At 51.2% G+C, this 15,483-nt stretch overlaps 3 protein-coding genes across 4 annotated transcripts in view; 1 reads left to right on the forward strand and 2 right to left on the reverse strand.

The window, feature by feature from the left end:
- Positions 1 to 754, reverse strand: part of MGAT4B (alpha-1,3-mannosyl-glycoprotein 4-beta-N-acetylglucosaminyltransferase B) — a 50,848-nt gene extending 50,094 nt beyond the window's left edge. The window contains exon 1 of the mRNA XM_030957645.1: positions 578 to 754. Coding sequence (XP_030813505.1) covers positions 578 to 674 — 97 coding nt within the window. The 5' untranslated portion in view covers positions 675 to 754. The remainder of the gene's footprint in view (positions 1 to 577) is intronic.
- Positions 755 to 7,336: 6,582 nt separating this feature from the next.
- Positions 7,337 to 11,667, forward strand: SQSTM1 (sequestosome 1). 2 transcript variants are annotated; one of them, XM_030957602.1, is made up of 8 exons: positions 7,337 to 7,581; positions 7,713 to 7,808; positions 8,609 to 8,838; positions 8,947 to 9,103; positions 9,573 to 9,662; positions 10,086 to 10,330; positions 10,553 to 10,760; positions 11,367 to 11,667. In XM_030957602.1, exons 1-8 carry the CDS (start codon positions 7,404 to 7,406, stop codon positions 11,522 to 11,524), a joined length of 1,362 nt encoding a protein of 453 aa, XP_030813462.1. In that variant the 5' UTR covers positions 7,337 to 7,403; the 3' UTR covers positions 11,525 to 11,667. The 2 variants fall into 2 exon arrangements, with proteins under 2 accessions (XP_030813462.1, XP_030813463.1); XM_030957603.1 differs by lacking the exon at positions 9,573 to 9,662.
- Positions 9,906 to 15,333, reverse strand: MRNIP (MRN complex interacting protein). The gene is made up of 7 exons (XM_030957604.1): positions 15,259 to 15,333; positions 15,118 to 15,177; positions 14,896 to 14,993; positions 13,697 to 13,766; positions 13,304 to 13,437; positions 12,969 to 13,071; positions 9,906 to 12,745 (listed from the first exon to the last, which is right to left on the reverse strand). Exons 1-7 carry the CDS (start codon positions 15,316 to 15,318, stop codon positions 12,182 to 12,184), a joined length of 1,089 nt encoding a protein of 362 aa, XP_030813464.1. The 5' UTR covers positions 15,319 to 15,333; the 3' UTR covers positions 9,906 to 12,181.
- Positions 15,334 to 15,483: the final 150 nt, after the last annotated feature.

The raw sequence follows: 15,483 nt of genomic DNA on the forward strand, positions 1-15,483 counted from the left end.
TCGAGCCGCAAGAGATGTGTGCAGAGAAGGTAGAGATGCCCAAATCTCCCCTTACCAGTTTGCCCAAAGAACCCCCAGCATTTGAGAGCTCCCCTCAGTTGCTGGCACGACCACGCAGATTTAACTCACCTGGCTCCCATCACCCATGAAGGTTTTGGCCATAAACACGGGGGTGCAAAGAAGCACAACACCAAAGCCAAGCCAAGAGCTTGGCTTGGACAACAGCCCGCCCATCACCCCAGTGCCCCCCGACCCTCCGTGGGCACCCGTGGACGAGCAGAGACCCCCGTCTGGGGCACCTCCCGCCCAGCTGGGCACGGGCAGTCGCTCCAGGGATTCCACAGGTCAGGGTCCCGTGGGGAGCAGGGGCGAACAGAATCCCGCCGAGTCCGCACCCGCGGGGCTCCAGCAGGATCGTGCCCTTAGGGATCCCCCAGCTCCCGCAGGATGCTCACCGGGTCTGGATCCCAACGCACCCCCGGGGTCCAGCCCGGGCCGACTCGCGGAGTCCCCGCGCCCCCTCCCCGGCGGCGGGGCGGCGGCCGGGTCCCCGCGGAGGCGGCCGAGCCCCCCTTACCTTTGTGCCCGCCGAAGGCGCCGTACCAGGAGAGCGAGAGCAGCGCGCACAGGCAGCCGAGCAGCAGCGTGAGCGCCGTGCCGCTGCGGAGCCTCATCGCCTCCTCGCCGGCGGGGGCGGCCGCATGTCCCGGGCGCGGCGCGGCCTCGGCGGCCCCGGTGGCCCCGCCGGAGCGGAGCGGGAGCGGAGCCGAGAGCGGGAGCGGAGCGGGGCGCACCGCCCGCACCGCCCGCACGCAGCGCCCGCGCCGGGCCCGCCGGGCGGGCGGGGCGGGCCGGGCGGGGCCGAGGGCAGGGCCGAGGGCGGGGCGGCAGCGAGTGAAGGGCGCCCTCGTGCGGGGGAATGCGGGACTGCAGAGGGGCGGGGTGGGAGTGGGAGAGGGAGCGAGTGAGCGTGAGTGTGAATGAGTGCGTGTGAGTGTGCCCGGGTGTGCAAGGGTGTGCAAGGGTGTGCCCGAGTGTGCCCGGGTGTGCCCGAGTGTGAGTGTGTGTGTGTGCGTGGCTGTGTCCATATGTCTGTCTGTGTGTCGCTCACACGCCCCCAGGTCCGTCTGTCTGCAGAATGTGGGGCGTGCCCGTTCCTGTGGCTGTGCCAGGGTGCTGCACACCCCCACACACCCCTGCTCGTGGGCTCCGGGAATGTCCCGGTCCGGCGGTGTGACGGGTGGGTGTCCCTGCATGGAAGTGTGTGCTCACTCTGGGCTCAGGGATGTCCCCTGTGCTGTGCTCAGCCCTGGGCTCAGGGATGTCCCCCTGTGCTGTGCTCACTACTGGGCTCAGGGATGTCCCCTGTGCTGTGCTTACCCTGGGCTCAGGGATGTCCCCTGTGCTGTGCTCAGCTCTGGGCTCAGGGATGTCCCCTGTGCTGTGCTCAGGGATGTCCCCTGTGCTGTGCTCACCCTGGGCTCAGGGATGTCCCCTGTGCTGTGCTTACCCTGGGCTCAGGGATGTCCCCTGTGCTGTGCTCAGCCCTGGGCTCAGGGATGTCCCCTGTGCTGTGCTCACCCTGGGCTCAGGGATGTCCCCTGTGCTGTGCTTACCCTGGGCTCAGGGATGTCCCCTGTGCTGTGCTCAGCTGGGGCTGCAGGATGAGGAGGCATGCAGAGCATCCACACTGCCATTCCCACAGAAGTGTTTCATCTTGGTTAAGGAAACAGCATCCAATGTTTATTGAGAGAAAATCAATGCCAGAACATATCGCAAACAGAAGCTGCTGCCTGGAAGGACGCTATCCCTCTTCCAAAGGACCTGGCATTCAGGGGTTATGACCTCAAGCTGCTTGCCTGGGTGAAGGATAGAAGAAATCAGATCACAAAATTATTTTGCTTCTGTTTTCTTCTGTTAATGGGTCCAGCTTATTTCATTATAAATTGTACTGTGAGGTCAGGTTCCACAGGCATTTATTTGCCTTCATCATCTGAACTTGTTTCTGGGAGTAGGCATGAGGTCAGGCAGCTCAGGTGCCCTGTACATGGGTACATAATTCCTGAACCAGCGAAAGCTGTCATCTCCCATTCCCCAGTGCTCTTTCAGCAAGTAAATATTTCTCAGGCATGTAAATATTGTAGGACTGGCTTGCAGTGATCAAAGTCTGCTGCTTGAAATGTTCGGATCAGTGAGGGAGCAGTGTACAGCGAGGCTGTGCCCGTGCCAGCGGTGGGAGTGGCGGTGCCGGCGCTCGGCAGTGCTCGGATGCCGCCCCGGAGCCATCCCGGGTGACAGGCGGGGAGGAGCTGGGAGCCAGCTGCTCCCAGCAACACTCCAGCAGACACGGGAATTCTCCTGAGAAGGAAAATCTGCCAAATGGGTCCTAAGGCATCCACTCTGTTTCCTTCCGGGAAGGTGAGCAAGAGTGTGCCCAGGTGTGCAAAAGTGTGCATGGGTGTGCAAGAGAGGTGAGCAGTGACGGGAGCCCAGCACTCGGGAAGGTGCAGGGGCCGCCTCGAGGTGCTCTGGGCGCCTCCTTTGTGAGGAAAAGCACAGGTCACCCGTTTCTGCAGTCTTGCCTAACTTCATCCTTAGAATATCCTTCAGTTCATGAAATAAAGCACGTTTTTCAAATCTTGAAATGGCCTCTGCCGGTGGTTAGAAAATCCGGGAAGGAAATCGGCAGAGGGAGCCCTTTGGACGGCATCAAAAGTTTCTGCCTCCCTCCTCTGCCAGAGCCAGGGAGGAGCTACAGGGCCGAGCACAGACCACATCCCTGAGCAGGGACATGCCCTGGGCAGGGAAATACCCTGAGCAGAACTCTCGGGAACGCTGAAAAAACTCCTTGGGGTGGGACTTGGACCTGTGCATCCTGACCCGGATTTTACAAAGCGTTGCCCAAGCAACCTCCATCAGAACGTGAGCCAGCAGCGGGTCCATGGGAATTCATGGCAGCCTCACCCCCGAAAGGTGGCAGACAAGTAAGAGCTGCTGGTGGGGAAACATTGCACTCCATTAAATGTTGGCTGTTTATTTTCAGAGGTGCAAAATGCTCCCACCACTCAGGAAAGCTGGTGTGTCTGCAGTGGAAGAGAGGAACATTAATAATTTCTCCAAGACAATTAATTAGATTCTTTCCCAAGGATAAAGTTTAATCTAATTTCTGCTGTTATACTTTGTCTTCATAAAAGTCTGAAAAAATTAATGAGCTTTATAGCACCCTCTCATGATAAAAACCTTGGGTTCTCTTGGAAAAAATGAGGGACTAAACCAAATTGTGGCACCTGCCATTTTTCTCTCAAATCTGCAAAGGTCTCTTATTCTTGATGTCCATTTTTTCCCCAGTTTTGTCTTTTATTATGTTTTTAAAGTTTTGAGCAAGTTTTAAGCAAGTTTTGAACTTTGGTCCTCTTGCAGTGCAAAGATTAAAATGTGAATGGCAGAGAACCAAACCCCCAGCAAATGGCAAATACAGAGAAAAGGGGTTTTTTTTAAGGTGATCTCATGATCTTTGTACAGCTGATGTTGGCAATGCTGAGTATGCTGCAGAAATGAGGGGCTTTCATGGGAAACACTCCCATAGCAATCCACAGGTCCTGAGGCTATTACAAAAATTAGAAAGAGAAAACATTTATTAGGTCTAGATATAAAATGTAATCCAGATTTATAGCTGATTTTATCTAGTGCTCTAAAGAGCTTGGCTCTGGAGTTTGGCCCATCTTTAAGCTTGATCCTTTCCCAGGCTGCTTTATGCAAGAAACAAAATAATTTCATTTTCTATGTGTTTTATAGGCTGCTGTGTTCAAACATCACCATGGCTTGCTTCACTGCAATATAAATGTTTCCAAATCTCCTTAACCATGAGAGAGGAAAACTACAACAGGGTATTTTACCTTCAAAGTGTTGACATATTGATGCTTTAATTCAGGGCAAAAGCTACAAGCCAGATTCTCAAAGCAGCACTTGCCCCAAGCAATTCACATAGGTTGCAAAAAACTCTTACCTCCAGGAACATAAAATCCTTATGGAGCTGCATGACACCCCTAAGTGTGCTTGTACCTTGTGCCTGTTCTTCACCCCATTCTTCCTATCTGCTCCTGTGTCTCAGTGAAAAAACTGTGCCAGAGTTTTCTGCCTTTAACAGTTCCACGCCACAGCAACGAGGAGCTGCTGAGCCTGTGTAAACACCTGACGTGGCACAGCCAAACTTCAGGAAAGCTCAGCCTCAAAAATGAGACAGCAAAAAACTCCCTGCTCAGCTTTCTGCTCTGCCTGTGCCAATGAGGAAGGAGGGTTCTGCTTCCGAGGCATGAACAGGCTTTTCACTGGGCTAGAGGAGGAAAGCAGAGGTCATGGGACCTGGCTGAGTCACCAGTGTCTGACCCAATGCCTCTGGAGGATCCTGCACCTCTCCAGAAGCCTCTGGAAGGAGTGTGTGGGATTGTTGTGTGTAGATGGGCACTTGGTGCAGCTCAGAGAGCTGTGCATGGTCCCTCCACCCCCACACACTGTCCTGCCAGAGCCAGAGGACACAGGGGCCAAACCCTCCCCTCCTCACCAGGAGCGCTGTGACAGGGATAGGAGCCTCAGGATGGAGCAATGATCTGGGGGAAAATTTCCTCTGGAAAATTTCCCCATCAGCCTCTGCTGTGGTTTGCAAGGAAAAGATTGGACATTTCCCCTCCTCCACCACACCTTCTTCCCCCCACGGCTTTATTGCAAACATAAGAAGTTTGGACAGAAGGAGTATTTCTGGTGATTGTGCCCTCAGAACAAAAACCTCACCCAATATTTTTAAAACATTTCCCAGCAGAAGTGGGTGTAGAGAGAAAGCAGAGCACTGAAGGGATGCTAATTGCTCCTTTTTAAGCCTTTCCTCTCTAACTTGAATTTTTAAACTCCAACAGCCTTTTTTCCCTGTTCCCTTTACTGTTCCTTTGCTACATCCATCTGTGAAGCTGGTGGCTCAGCACCCCGGGCCAACAAGGCACTTTTTTGGGCAGGAGGTTGCTGTGCTGCTATGGGATTCCTAAGGAATCATAAGAAAATATCCACACAGCCACTGCTTCATGCTGAGAATCCCAAAATCCAGATCCACTTACAAACAGAAGGAAAAACTTCTCAAGTGGATGTGGGAATAGAGCACAGCTCCTCACATGGCTTCTCCAGGGGGCTGAGGAACCAGGCAGGGGCTGCAGGTAATGGGGACAGCGAGGTGTGAGCTGGAGAAGGGCTTGCTGGGAGGAAATCCCCGACCTCGAGGAGGAGGAGGAGGAGGAGGAGACTCACTGAGTCACCCCCGTCCCGTGATCGGTGAGGTAAGCCAACAACAGACCAGTGAAAGCCTGTTGTACTTATGTTTTGTAAAAGTGCATGATGTCACACCCAGAAGGCTGAGCGTGACTCAGCATGTCCCACCAGGAGAATGGATTGAAGTGGACACAGAGGAAAATTCAGATTCCTGATTTTACTTTAGTGCATTGCTTGATAAATGCGACAATCAATTAGCCTGGAGACAGAACTGATGTCAAAAGACACAGCAACTTGAGGACAACCCCCCCGTGCCTCAAACACCCCTCAAACACAGGCAGGGACAGAGAAGGGAATAGGAATTGGAGCTGTCTGGGACAGCTTGGAACCTAAGGAATGAATGTGCTGGAGCTGGGTCTCAAAATACAGTCTCTGGCTTTATAGATGGGATGAAGATGGCCCTTGGGGTCCTCAGAAAGAGGACATGAGATGGGCATGCTGGAGGTGCTGCTTGGTGAGGCACATCCAACACTGGCAGAGTGTCCTGTACTGTGTCTCCTGCTTCTCCTGGTGCCCCATCAGATTTTACGGAGAAAAAACATAATCCAACAATGTCAAGTCATCAGCTTTCACTGACATTTTCAGACATAAGGGTACACACTGTAAACAGGCAAAAGGGAAGGTGAACACCATATGGCTTTGCTGTCTGCCCAAACTTTTCAATATTTCCTGCTGTAAAAGCTGCTGAGTCATTTCCTACACGGCATCATCCATGCTTCCACCTGAGTCTGCTGGTGCTTAGGCTTTAACCCACTGCTTTACAGTGGAAATATTAGCCATGTCATACCTAGAAATAGAATTTTCTACAAAGCATTTTAACTTAAATGGGGCAAACTTTTCCACTCTGTAAATACTATTCTCCAGGAAAAGGTTGCAATTTCAACATTGCCAGGCATATGCCAAAAATGTCTCTACATGACAGGACAAGTGTTTTGATATATATACTTTAGGTCAAGAAATAAACTACCTTCCCATCGTGGAAATTAAAATTTATGCTTCTCTTGATTACAGAAGATGATAAATCATGATACAGTTTCTCCTACATTCTTAATATCTTAAACTAAGAAATACAGCACCAAGAGTCAGAGTGGTCAGGCCCTTGGCTGAGAGGAAATTAACACCAACAAGGAACCTAATAATCATTGATCCATCATTATTTAATTATGCTTGGACAGCACAGACTGTGTGTTCTGCCAGCTGAACCCTCCCGTGGCCGGATTAAGATGCCTGTCAACTGTATCTGATCTGCAAAAAAATACTGCTGCCAGCCAGCTTGGAAAGGCCACAGCATATCCTCCTTAATGTCAGTTGTGTTTACACCAGTGACCTTATTTTTAGTGCCCCCCCTTCTGAAACACAGGGTTCAGGGAAGAGTTATTTATTCCTGTCATGCTCGGCACGCAAAGCCCTTCGGTGGGTGCTGCACGAGCGGGACTGGCGCATGGCTCCCACCTCTGCTCCCTGGCCGAGCTGGCCCTGCTTGGGGCGATGGCAGGGACAGGCAGGACCGGGATGGCCAAGGGGAGCTGGCCCGGCTTGCCATGGTGGAAGGGACAGGCAGGACCTGGATGGCTAAGCCGTGTTGGCCCTGTGGATCCTGGCGGCCGCTGCCGAGCGGTGGCGAGACCAGTGCAGCCCAGCGCTGCCCGTGGTGTGGTGTTTCCCCACCGCAGCGTCTCGCAGCCCACCCATGCGGCCCCTGTGTCGCACCCCCTCCCCGCCACCCAGGCCTCGCTGGTGCTTTGGAGACCACAACAACCCCGCGCCGCCAAACGCGAGCCCGGGGCCGAGCAGGGCAGGGAGCAGACCCAGGGGACATTTTCCGTATCCACAGGTTTTCCCGGCTGCAGGAAAACGTGCCTTGAGCGCTTTCCCGTCGGCGCTGGCCGGGGAGCGAGCAGGACCCGAACCGGGATCAGGGCCGGGGCGGAGCCGGGGCCGGAGCGAAGGGGACGCGCTCTGCTGGGGGCGCGGCCTGTGCCGTGCGCTATAAAACCGCGGCCACAGAGGCGCTGTCGCTGCCGCTCACTCCGCCCAGTGTGTTTGTCTGTGTCCCGGCTCCCGGCCGCAATTCCTGCTGCGCCACAGCCATGGCGGCGCTGACGGTGAAAGCCTACCTGCTGGGCAAGGAGGAGACGGCCCGCGAGATCCGCCGCTTCACCCTGCCGCCGCCCGCTCGCTACCGGGCCATCTACGACCGCGTCGCCGAGCTCTTCCAGGGGCTGCTGCGGGCCGGGCCGCCGCCCGCCTTCCGCATGCACTACAAGGGTGAGCGGGGCTCGGGCCGCTGCTGGGGCCGGGCCCGGGGGTGGCAGATCTCGGGGTGCGGGGCTCTGGGTACCCCGTTACCCCCCGTGACACCCGACCGGGCCCCTCATCCTGCGCTTCGCCCTTTCCAGATGAGGACGGGGACCTGATCGCTTTTTCCTCCGACGAGGAGCTGGAGCTGGCGATGCCCTACGTGCGGGATGGCGTATTCCGTGTTTATATCAAAGGTACGGCCGCGTAGCTCCGGAGGGCACGGCGGGTCTCGGCTGAGCGCTGAGCACCTCCTGGCAGCGCTCCCAAAGCCAGCCCAGCCCTGGCCCTTCCCCGTGTCCTCGAGGGCCTGGTGGAAACTGCGGCCTCTGCGGGGGAGGTTAAATAAAGGGCAGCGTAGTATGACAGAACGTGAATTTGAGGTGGGATAAACAAACCGCAGGTTTCCTCCTGGCCCTATCAGCTGGCCCAGTGCGAGGCTCTGTTGTCATGCTCGTTCCCTGGATACACTAAACTGGCACTGGTATCCTAAATATTCACAACAACATGTTAGCCTTAATTCCATTTTCCCAGGGCATAGTTGCTCCCTAGTCCCTTGTGTTCAGGTAGAGGCCCTAAAAGCTTTATCTGTAGTCCATCTAATGAGCCACACCTGTTGTCCCCGTTCTCATGTTAATGCTTCCTGGCATCCGCGTTCCTAACTCCTTCTCCAGAAACATTTTGTTCTTGTAGTGCTTGGGAAAGTAGGATGAGAAGCCAGATGAGGTGGTGCAGTACTAATCTAAAATAAGCGTGCCAAGAGATACTTAGGATAAGGTATGCTTGGTTTCAGGAGAAGGTATCTTTGCAAAACCTCTTTGCACGTGGTTTAAGGTCTCTTACATGAGCCTGGCTTAGGCTTGACAGCCAGTGTAAAAATAAACTGACCTAGTAAGTCAACACTGCTCTGATGGGCTGTTTGTGCTTCCTCCTCTGCCTGACTTCCAGGCTGTAAATAGTAACCTGATCTTGATGTGAAGTTTCCTTTCCTTAACAGAGAAAAAGGAGTGCAAGCGGGAGCACCGCTCGCAGTGCAGCCAGGAGCCTCCCCGCAACATGGTGCACCCCAACGTCATCTGTGATGGCTGTGAGGGACCTGTGGTGGGCACCAGGTTCAAGTGCAGTGTCTGTCCAGACTATGACCTGTGCAGCACCTGTGAGGGGAAGGGCATCCACAAGGACCACAACATGGTGATGTTCCAAAGCCCACTGCTTAATCCATTTGAGGTGAGCAAAGTCTCTCAGGGGGAACTGATGAGTGAGAGATTCCCCAAATTCAAGTCAGGAGTTTCAGTTGCTCAGAACCCAGTGTCACATGAGTGTCACTCTTTACAGTGGCTTCCCCGAGGACGCTGGCTCCGTAAAATGCGCCATGGAGTTCCACCCTTCCCATGGATGCACTGCTGGGGCTATCCTGGGCCTGCAGCTCCCTGCCAGAACTCGGAGCAAGCTGAAGCCACCGCTGCAGCCCCCAGTGCACCTGCTGCAGAAGGTGAGAGGAGATGCCCTGGTAGACAAGGTGGTGGTGGAGCCTGAGACCAGCTGAGGTTCTGCAGGACAGGGTAGAGTCTAGGTGGGAAGACAAACAAAGGAATAAATCTAATTTGCTTGAAATAACTGGCACCTTTCAGCACTAAGTGTGATTACTTTAAGGTGTGCCTGGGTCCATGCAATCAATGAGGATGCAGATAAAGTATCTGGAACCCAACCAAGCTGAGCTGTTAGGTCAAGCATGTCACTATTCTACTCCAGATCTGCCTTTCAGCATGGGTAATGAGCCATAACAATTCTAATGCTGGCTTTCTGTTACAGAGGTGGCTCAGTTAGTTTTTCTCTGTAGTGCTTTGTTCTGTAATGTATGTGAGTGACAGGAATGAGCACTAAGCTCCTGTGGGGACACACCCTCTGCAGGTGCCATTTCCCTTGGAGTTTGTGTGTGCTAACAGAAATTGTTTTTCTAGAAGCTTCTACTAACAGCCAGCCTCAGGACCCCAATGTCACCTTCCTAAAGAATGTTGGGGAGAGTGTTGCAGCTTTTCTGAGTCCCCTGGGTAAGTGACCTACAGTTTCTTACCAATCCCTGAGACTGGCTTACAGGTCTGTTTAACAGGAGCAGCAGTCAGTTGTTATGACTGGTCTTGGCACTACCTCCTGTATCCTAAGTCTCAAAGGCTTAATTTACACTTGGATACTAATAATGCTTAGGCTTAGAACAGCCACTCAGTACCTTTTCTTTGAGGAAAGATTTCATTAATGTGTCAGCACTGTAATACTAACTTCAAGTCAGTGGTGACTCTGGATTTTGCCTGGTTTATGTGGACATTATTAAAGAAGGCTTTGCATTTTAATTCCTGCATGTTACATGGCAGATTGTAGGATAACAGAAACCTTGAGTGTAGAGCAGGATTGATCCATTTAGGACTGTGCTTTGGAAAAACCTCTTAAGACTTTGTCCACCTCAAATGTTTTTCTAGGTATTGAAGTTGATATTGATGTGGAACACGGAGGACAGAGAAGCAAAGTGACTCCCACTTCTGCCAACCAAGAGAAGACCAATGCTGAGGCAACCAGCAGTGCTCCAACCCAGAATGTTCAGACCAAAGCAGACTGGAATAACACAGAGTCTGCTGCACAAGTAAATACCATTGCAGAACAGATGCAAGACATGGTGGTAGATCCTGTGCCCACACAAATGGAAGATGGCAGCTTCCACTCCCAGGTACAGGAACAACAGTAATTGAATACAATCACTTAGCATGTACTGTGGGAGAGAATATTAAGATGAGAGCAGATTAAGTGATATACAGCATCTTTATAGATTTACAGCAAAGGTGGTGGGACTTCTTGTGGATGTAATTCTTTATATTAAAGGCAAATAGTAGGAGTGTGCATACTGCCTGGAAAGCACTGCAGCACCTGGGTCCTTTTTATTCCATTTTAGGAACACAGTGAGTCTAGCAGTTCATCAGGGGGTGAGGACGACTGGACCCACTTATCATCCAAAGAAGTGGATCCTTCCACAGGTGAACTGCAGTCTCTGCAGATGCCAGACACAGACGGTCCCAGCTCCCTGGATGTGCCTCGGGATCCTCCCCAGCCAGGACCTACAGGACTGCGAGAAGCTGCTCTCTACCCACACCTGCCCCCAGGTAGGAGAGTGGGAGCAGCTTTCATAGCTAAGAGTAACTCTGGATTGGGAACTGCCAACTTGGCCTGACACAAGCAGACTTGTTTTAGAGGTGGTAGAAACGAAGGTTGTGTAAGATAGTGCTAAACCAGTCCCTGACTTGGGCAGGTTTGGCAGCCCTTGCACCCTGTTGGAGATGATCAGGTGGTTCCTCTCTTGAATGTGGGCTGCTAAGTCTTAACCAGATGTCTGACCTTGAGCTAATATGCCATTTGAGCAGCACAAAATAGGTGCTGTCCTCAATCATGTCCTTGCTGTGTACTGCTCAAGAGAGCCTTTTAATGCAGGATGTGGACCAGTACATCCTGTGGCTATAGGGCAGCGCTTTGCTGTGGGAGCCAGTAACAGTATCCAAGGTCCCTCAACTGACATCAGCAGCACTGAGTCCCACAGCAAGGCCAGCTGAGCCTGACTAAGCACTTTCCTTAGCTCTGATTGTGTATTGTTTATGTCAAACATCTGCACTCCTGGGAGACAAAGAAGAGCATGTCTCCTCTCGAAGAGTGCTACTAAAGCCTTGCCTGGTTTTTCAGTTACGTGAAATAGCTGAACTCTGTTCTTCCCACAGAAGCTGACCCTCGCCTCATCGAGTCTCTGTCCCAGATGCTCTCCATGGGCTTCTCTGATGAGGGTGGATGGCTCACTCGGCTCCTGCAGACCAAGAACTGCGACATTGGGGCAGCACTAGATGCCATCCAGTATTCTAAGCAGCCACCTCACTTGTAGTAGTAACAAAAAGCACTTTTCTAGCTGAAAGCAGATAAGGCAGCATGAGCTCTTGTGGTTCATCATTCTTCCTACTCTGGGTTTCTGTCTCATGTTCTTAAGTGCTTGTAGAATGGAGGAAAAATAAATACTACTGCATGTCATGTGTCTGTGGAACATTTCAGTATCACAGCTACATTATTTATGGATGAGGCTGAAAACACAAAGCAGCCCAGGACTGCTTGCTGCACATACTTTGGTGTACACTTAGGAAGAGAAATCCACTGCTTTGCTGGCTCTGGAGCTTGCTTACAGCTCTGGAGGAAAGGGTTGCTATGGGAGATTTCAACAGAGATGTAGTTCGGGGAAAAAGAGCTGTAGTTTGTAAGGTGGAGTTAATCACAGATTTTAATTGTACAGGCCAGGAATCCCTAAAGCCTGGGAGCTGACCTAATTCCTATTTCTAGCTGCTGAGGTTGCTAGACAACCCTGTAACCTGAGAGCAAGAGTCTCTCCTTCCTTTCCTTGCCCCCCCTACAACCATCAAGCAAGTAAACAACTTTAATAGTGCAGTTCTCTATGGCTTTGAGTGAAACCACCTTTAGTTCAAAACTGTCTCAGTAAACAACATGTCAAATACATTAGAACCAAGAAAGACATGCCAAAGATGCCTGAAATTCAGATATCATCATCAAACTCCTCACCTGTGCAGAAGAGTTGCTCACAAGAAATGTTGCTCAGCTTTGGTCTAGGGTAAGAGTTAACAAGGGTGTTTGGCCTCCCCGTGGTATCCAAGCAGCACCTTCCTCCAGTGGTCTCTGCAGCAGATCCCACCCTTAACACCTGGTTGTGAGATTCTCTGAGCACATCCTCAACTGAGCACATGCTGCTGGGCAGTGTTGAGGCCAGATCCTCAGTACTAGCAACACACTTTTTAAATTTAAAACCTGTACCCTGAGGCAGAGTTCTTCCAGCCTGTTCTGAGCACCTCCAGGTCCCACCAGCAGCTGTGTTGTCCAGCCCTACACCTCCACTGCCCTCCTGTAGTGCCATGGTCACTGCAGCAGCATTTTCACTAGAGCTGTCAGATGATGAGAGAAATTTTCCCCACTTGGATGGTTTGGTACAAGCAGCTGGGGGCTGTGTATTCTCCTCAGGCACTACAGTCTCAGAGACAGCAGGAACTACACTGCCTCCAGAACCAGCATCTCCATCAGGCACTGCTACAAAGTATTTCTTGCACTGAAAGAAAGGAGAGAACTTGGTTATAAATGCAGCATAGAAGCATTAAAGGTTTCATTGACTTTGCTTAAATAAAACCTTTCAGAGAGAAACCCTCAACAGTTTTTTTTTTTCTCCCCAGTCATTCATTGGCTTGCTTGGAAAAGAACAGAGAAAGACTCATAAAAATTCAAAATTATGATGATACAAAAGAAGTCAGAAGCATCTTCTATAGCTAAAATACCTCAGTGGTTTTAACTTTTTTGGCTTGATAGACAAGCTGAGAAACTCCACTTTCTTCTGCATGCTCCGGAACATCACTGGAGAGGAAGCGCTTCAGGTGTTTCCTGGCCAAGAGAACCATTCACAAAGAGGACATATTAGATCCACTGTGATTCTTTTCACAGGAGGGGTTCATAAAATGGATGGCTTTGTCCCCAAGTACCAAATCCCTCAGCTCAGGTCATACACTGCAACCTGCACCTGAGCTCAGATCTCAGAGTTGAGCTCCCTCCCACACCTCCAAATCAAGTGTCACCACTCGGGGGCAGGAATTGCAAAACCAAGTTCTCTCTGTACCTTTGTTCTCCCACAGTGTTCTTTCTCTGGGAACAGAACTGTTGCCTTTCCAGAGCTGCCTCCTCCTCATCTTCCTGATCCTCACTCTCCTGGTCCAGATATTTACTCCAGCGACTGCCTTCTGTCCTTCCCTCCTACAACACTGGAGAGTTACTAAAACCAGCAAAACCTGGGGGTTCTCATTTTTGGTATTGTTACACATGTGCTGAATGCTCAAATCGTGGATCAGTTTAGGATGGCACTCCTGTATCGTTCTCAGGATTTATCAAATAATTTCTCTGATTTGATACACCATTTCAGCTGTCTGAACCACATAAAGGAATCACTGGTTTCACCAGAATTCACCCAGGACAGAATGGGTTTGTATTTACCTCAGCTTTACAGGGATCTTACCTGCTGGACTGAACTGTCCTCATGCTGTGCTGCTCTATTTTTGCTGTCATTTACAGAGTCTTCTACACACCTAAAATAGAGGTTTAAACTACAATTTCTAGAACATACTCCTGTCTATTGATTTATAGGCTTCAAATCAGCCAGTCATTGCACAAGGGATTAAATAGAAAGCATGGATAGGAACACTGGATAGAAGACATATCAGAAAAAACAGGATCTATGGAAAAACTTATGCTAAATGAATGATTTACAAGATGCATTGCACAATTACTTGATTAAATCTAGTTACAGGCTCTAGTTAGAGCCTTCCTTGTTGCTATACAAAATTGCAAGTTTGATCTAAAGCCACTAATTATGAAATGATAAATTTTAATTGCTCATAACGAGGCATATAACAGTGTTTGTTTGCTACAACAGTTTAAACTCACTCATTTTATCCCATGAAAGCAAGGAAAAGAGAAGTTGTTTCATAATGTTTTGAATTTCACAATTCTTTGAGAATAAAAATAGCATCACTTTTTGATAAAGTGAACAATGAGTTTTCTTACCCAAGCCTAACTGTGAAGTACTGTGTAGTCACAAGCAAGTTATGTAACTATCCTTGACTGATCTCTGAAAATAAATTTGAGTAAAAAGGAGGCTGGATGAGTTCAAGACCATTTCAAGATTACATGATTTATAAACAGATTCAGAAATGAAATAAACAGGAAGGTGCTACTCAGATTTTCCAGCCCAGCAGGAATTACACTGAAGTGTTTGCTCTGAACAAGTGTCTTATCACTAGCAGCAGTGATTGCTCAACAGATTCACATTGTGAACTCCCTAAATGCCAACAGTTAGGCAGCAACTTCTTCAAATGGATGTTTTTTCAGGATGTAATGTGTAAAAAAAAAACCCAACAAACCCAAACTCTATTGTGTACATATTAATGAGTAAAGGCCTGACTAACACATGCTGTTGATCACCTATAGTTATCTGAAAGAAATCCTTATCTAAAGAAACATACCGGGACACTAAACCCCCAACAAAGAGCTTGTTCTATGAGGTGAGGCCAAAACCAGCACGGTCAAGGCTTCTCAACAGGCCAGAAAACCCAGTTGTGACATGCTCGGGTTGGCCAACAGGCACTGGATGTGTGAAGATGCACATCAGCTGCAGCACATCAAAAGCAATGAGCAGGTAAAGGTTAAACACCGTACCAAGATGTCCATCCAAGCGCCTCCTCTGCTTCACCCTGCAGCAAGTTCAGCTTCTGGACGTGGCGCCTACACTCCAGGCCCGAGCCCTGCCCGTAAACCTGCACAGAATGAATGGGGACCGGGCTGAGGGAGCAGCCAGAGGGGCACAGCACGGGGTGAGGCGACAGCCCAGGTGTCACCGAGGGCCAGCACACGCGGCTGAGGGTGCAGGGCTGCCCTCACCTTCTGCACGGCCTGCCGCTGGCCGCACACGCTGCAGCTCCACCGCCCGCTGCGCTTGGCCTGGGAGGGCACAGAGGGGTCGGTCAGGGCCCGGAACCCACTGCCCCCGTCCCGTCCCGTCCCGTCCCGTCCCATCCCCACCTGCTGCCCCTGGAAGCGGCGGCAGCAGCAACACCTCAGAACCCAGAACCGCTGCGCCATTGCGGTCACGTGATGCCCGCGCGAGCCGCCAGCGCCCCTCAGCGGCGGCACCGGGCAGCGACACCGGGCAGAGACACCGGGAACCACGGCCGGGCAGCGACACCGGGCAGCGACACCGGACAGAGACACCGGGAACCACGGCCGGGCAGCGACACCGGAAACCAC

This window comes from Camarhynchus parvulus, chromosome 13 (assembly GCF_901933205.1).
Source record: "Camarhynchus parvulus chromosome 13, STF_HiC, whole genome shotgun sequence".
NCBI classification, from domain to species: domain Eukaryota; kingdom Metazoa; phylum Chordata; class Aves; order Passeriformes; family Thraupidae; genus Camarhynchus; species Camarhynchus parvulus.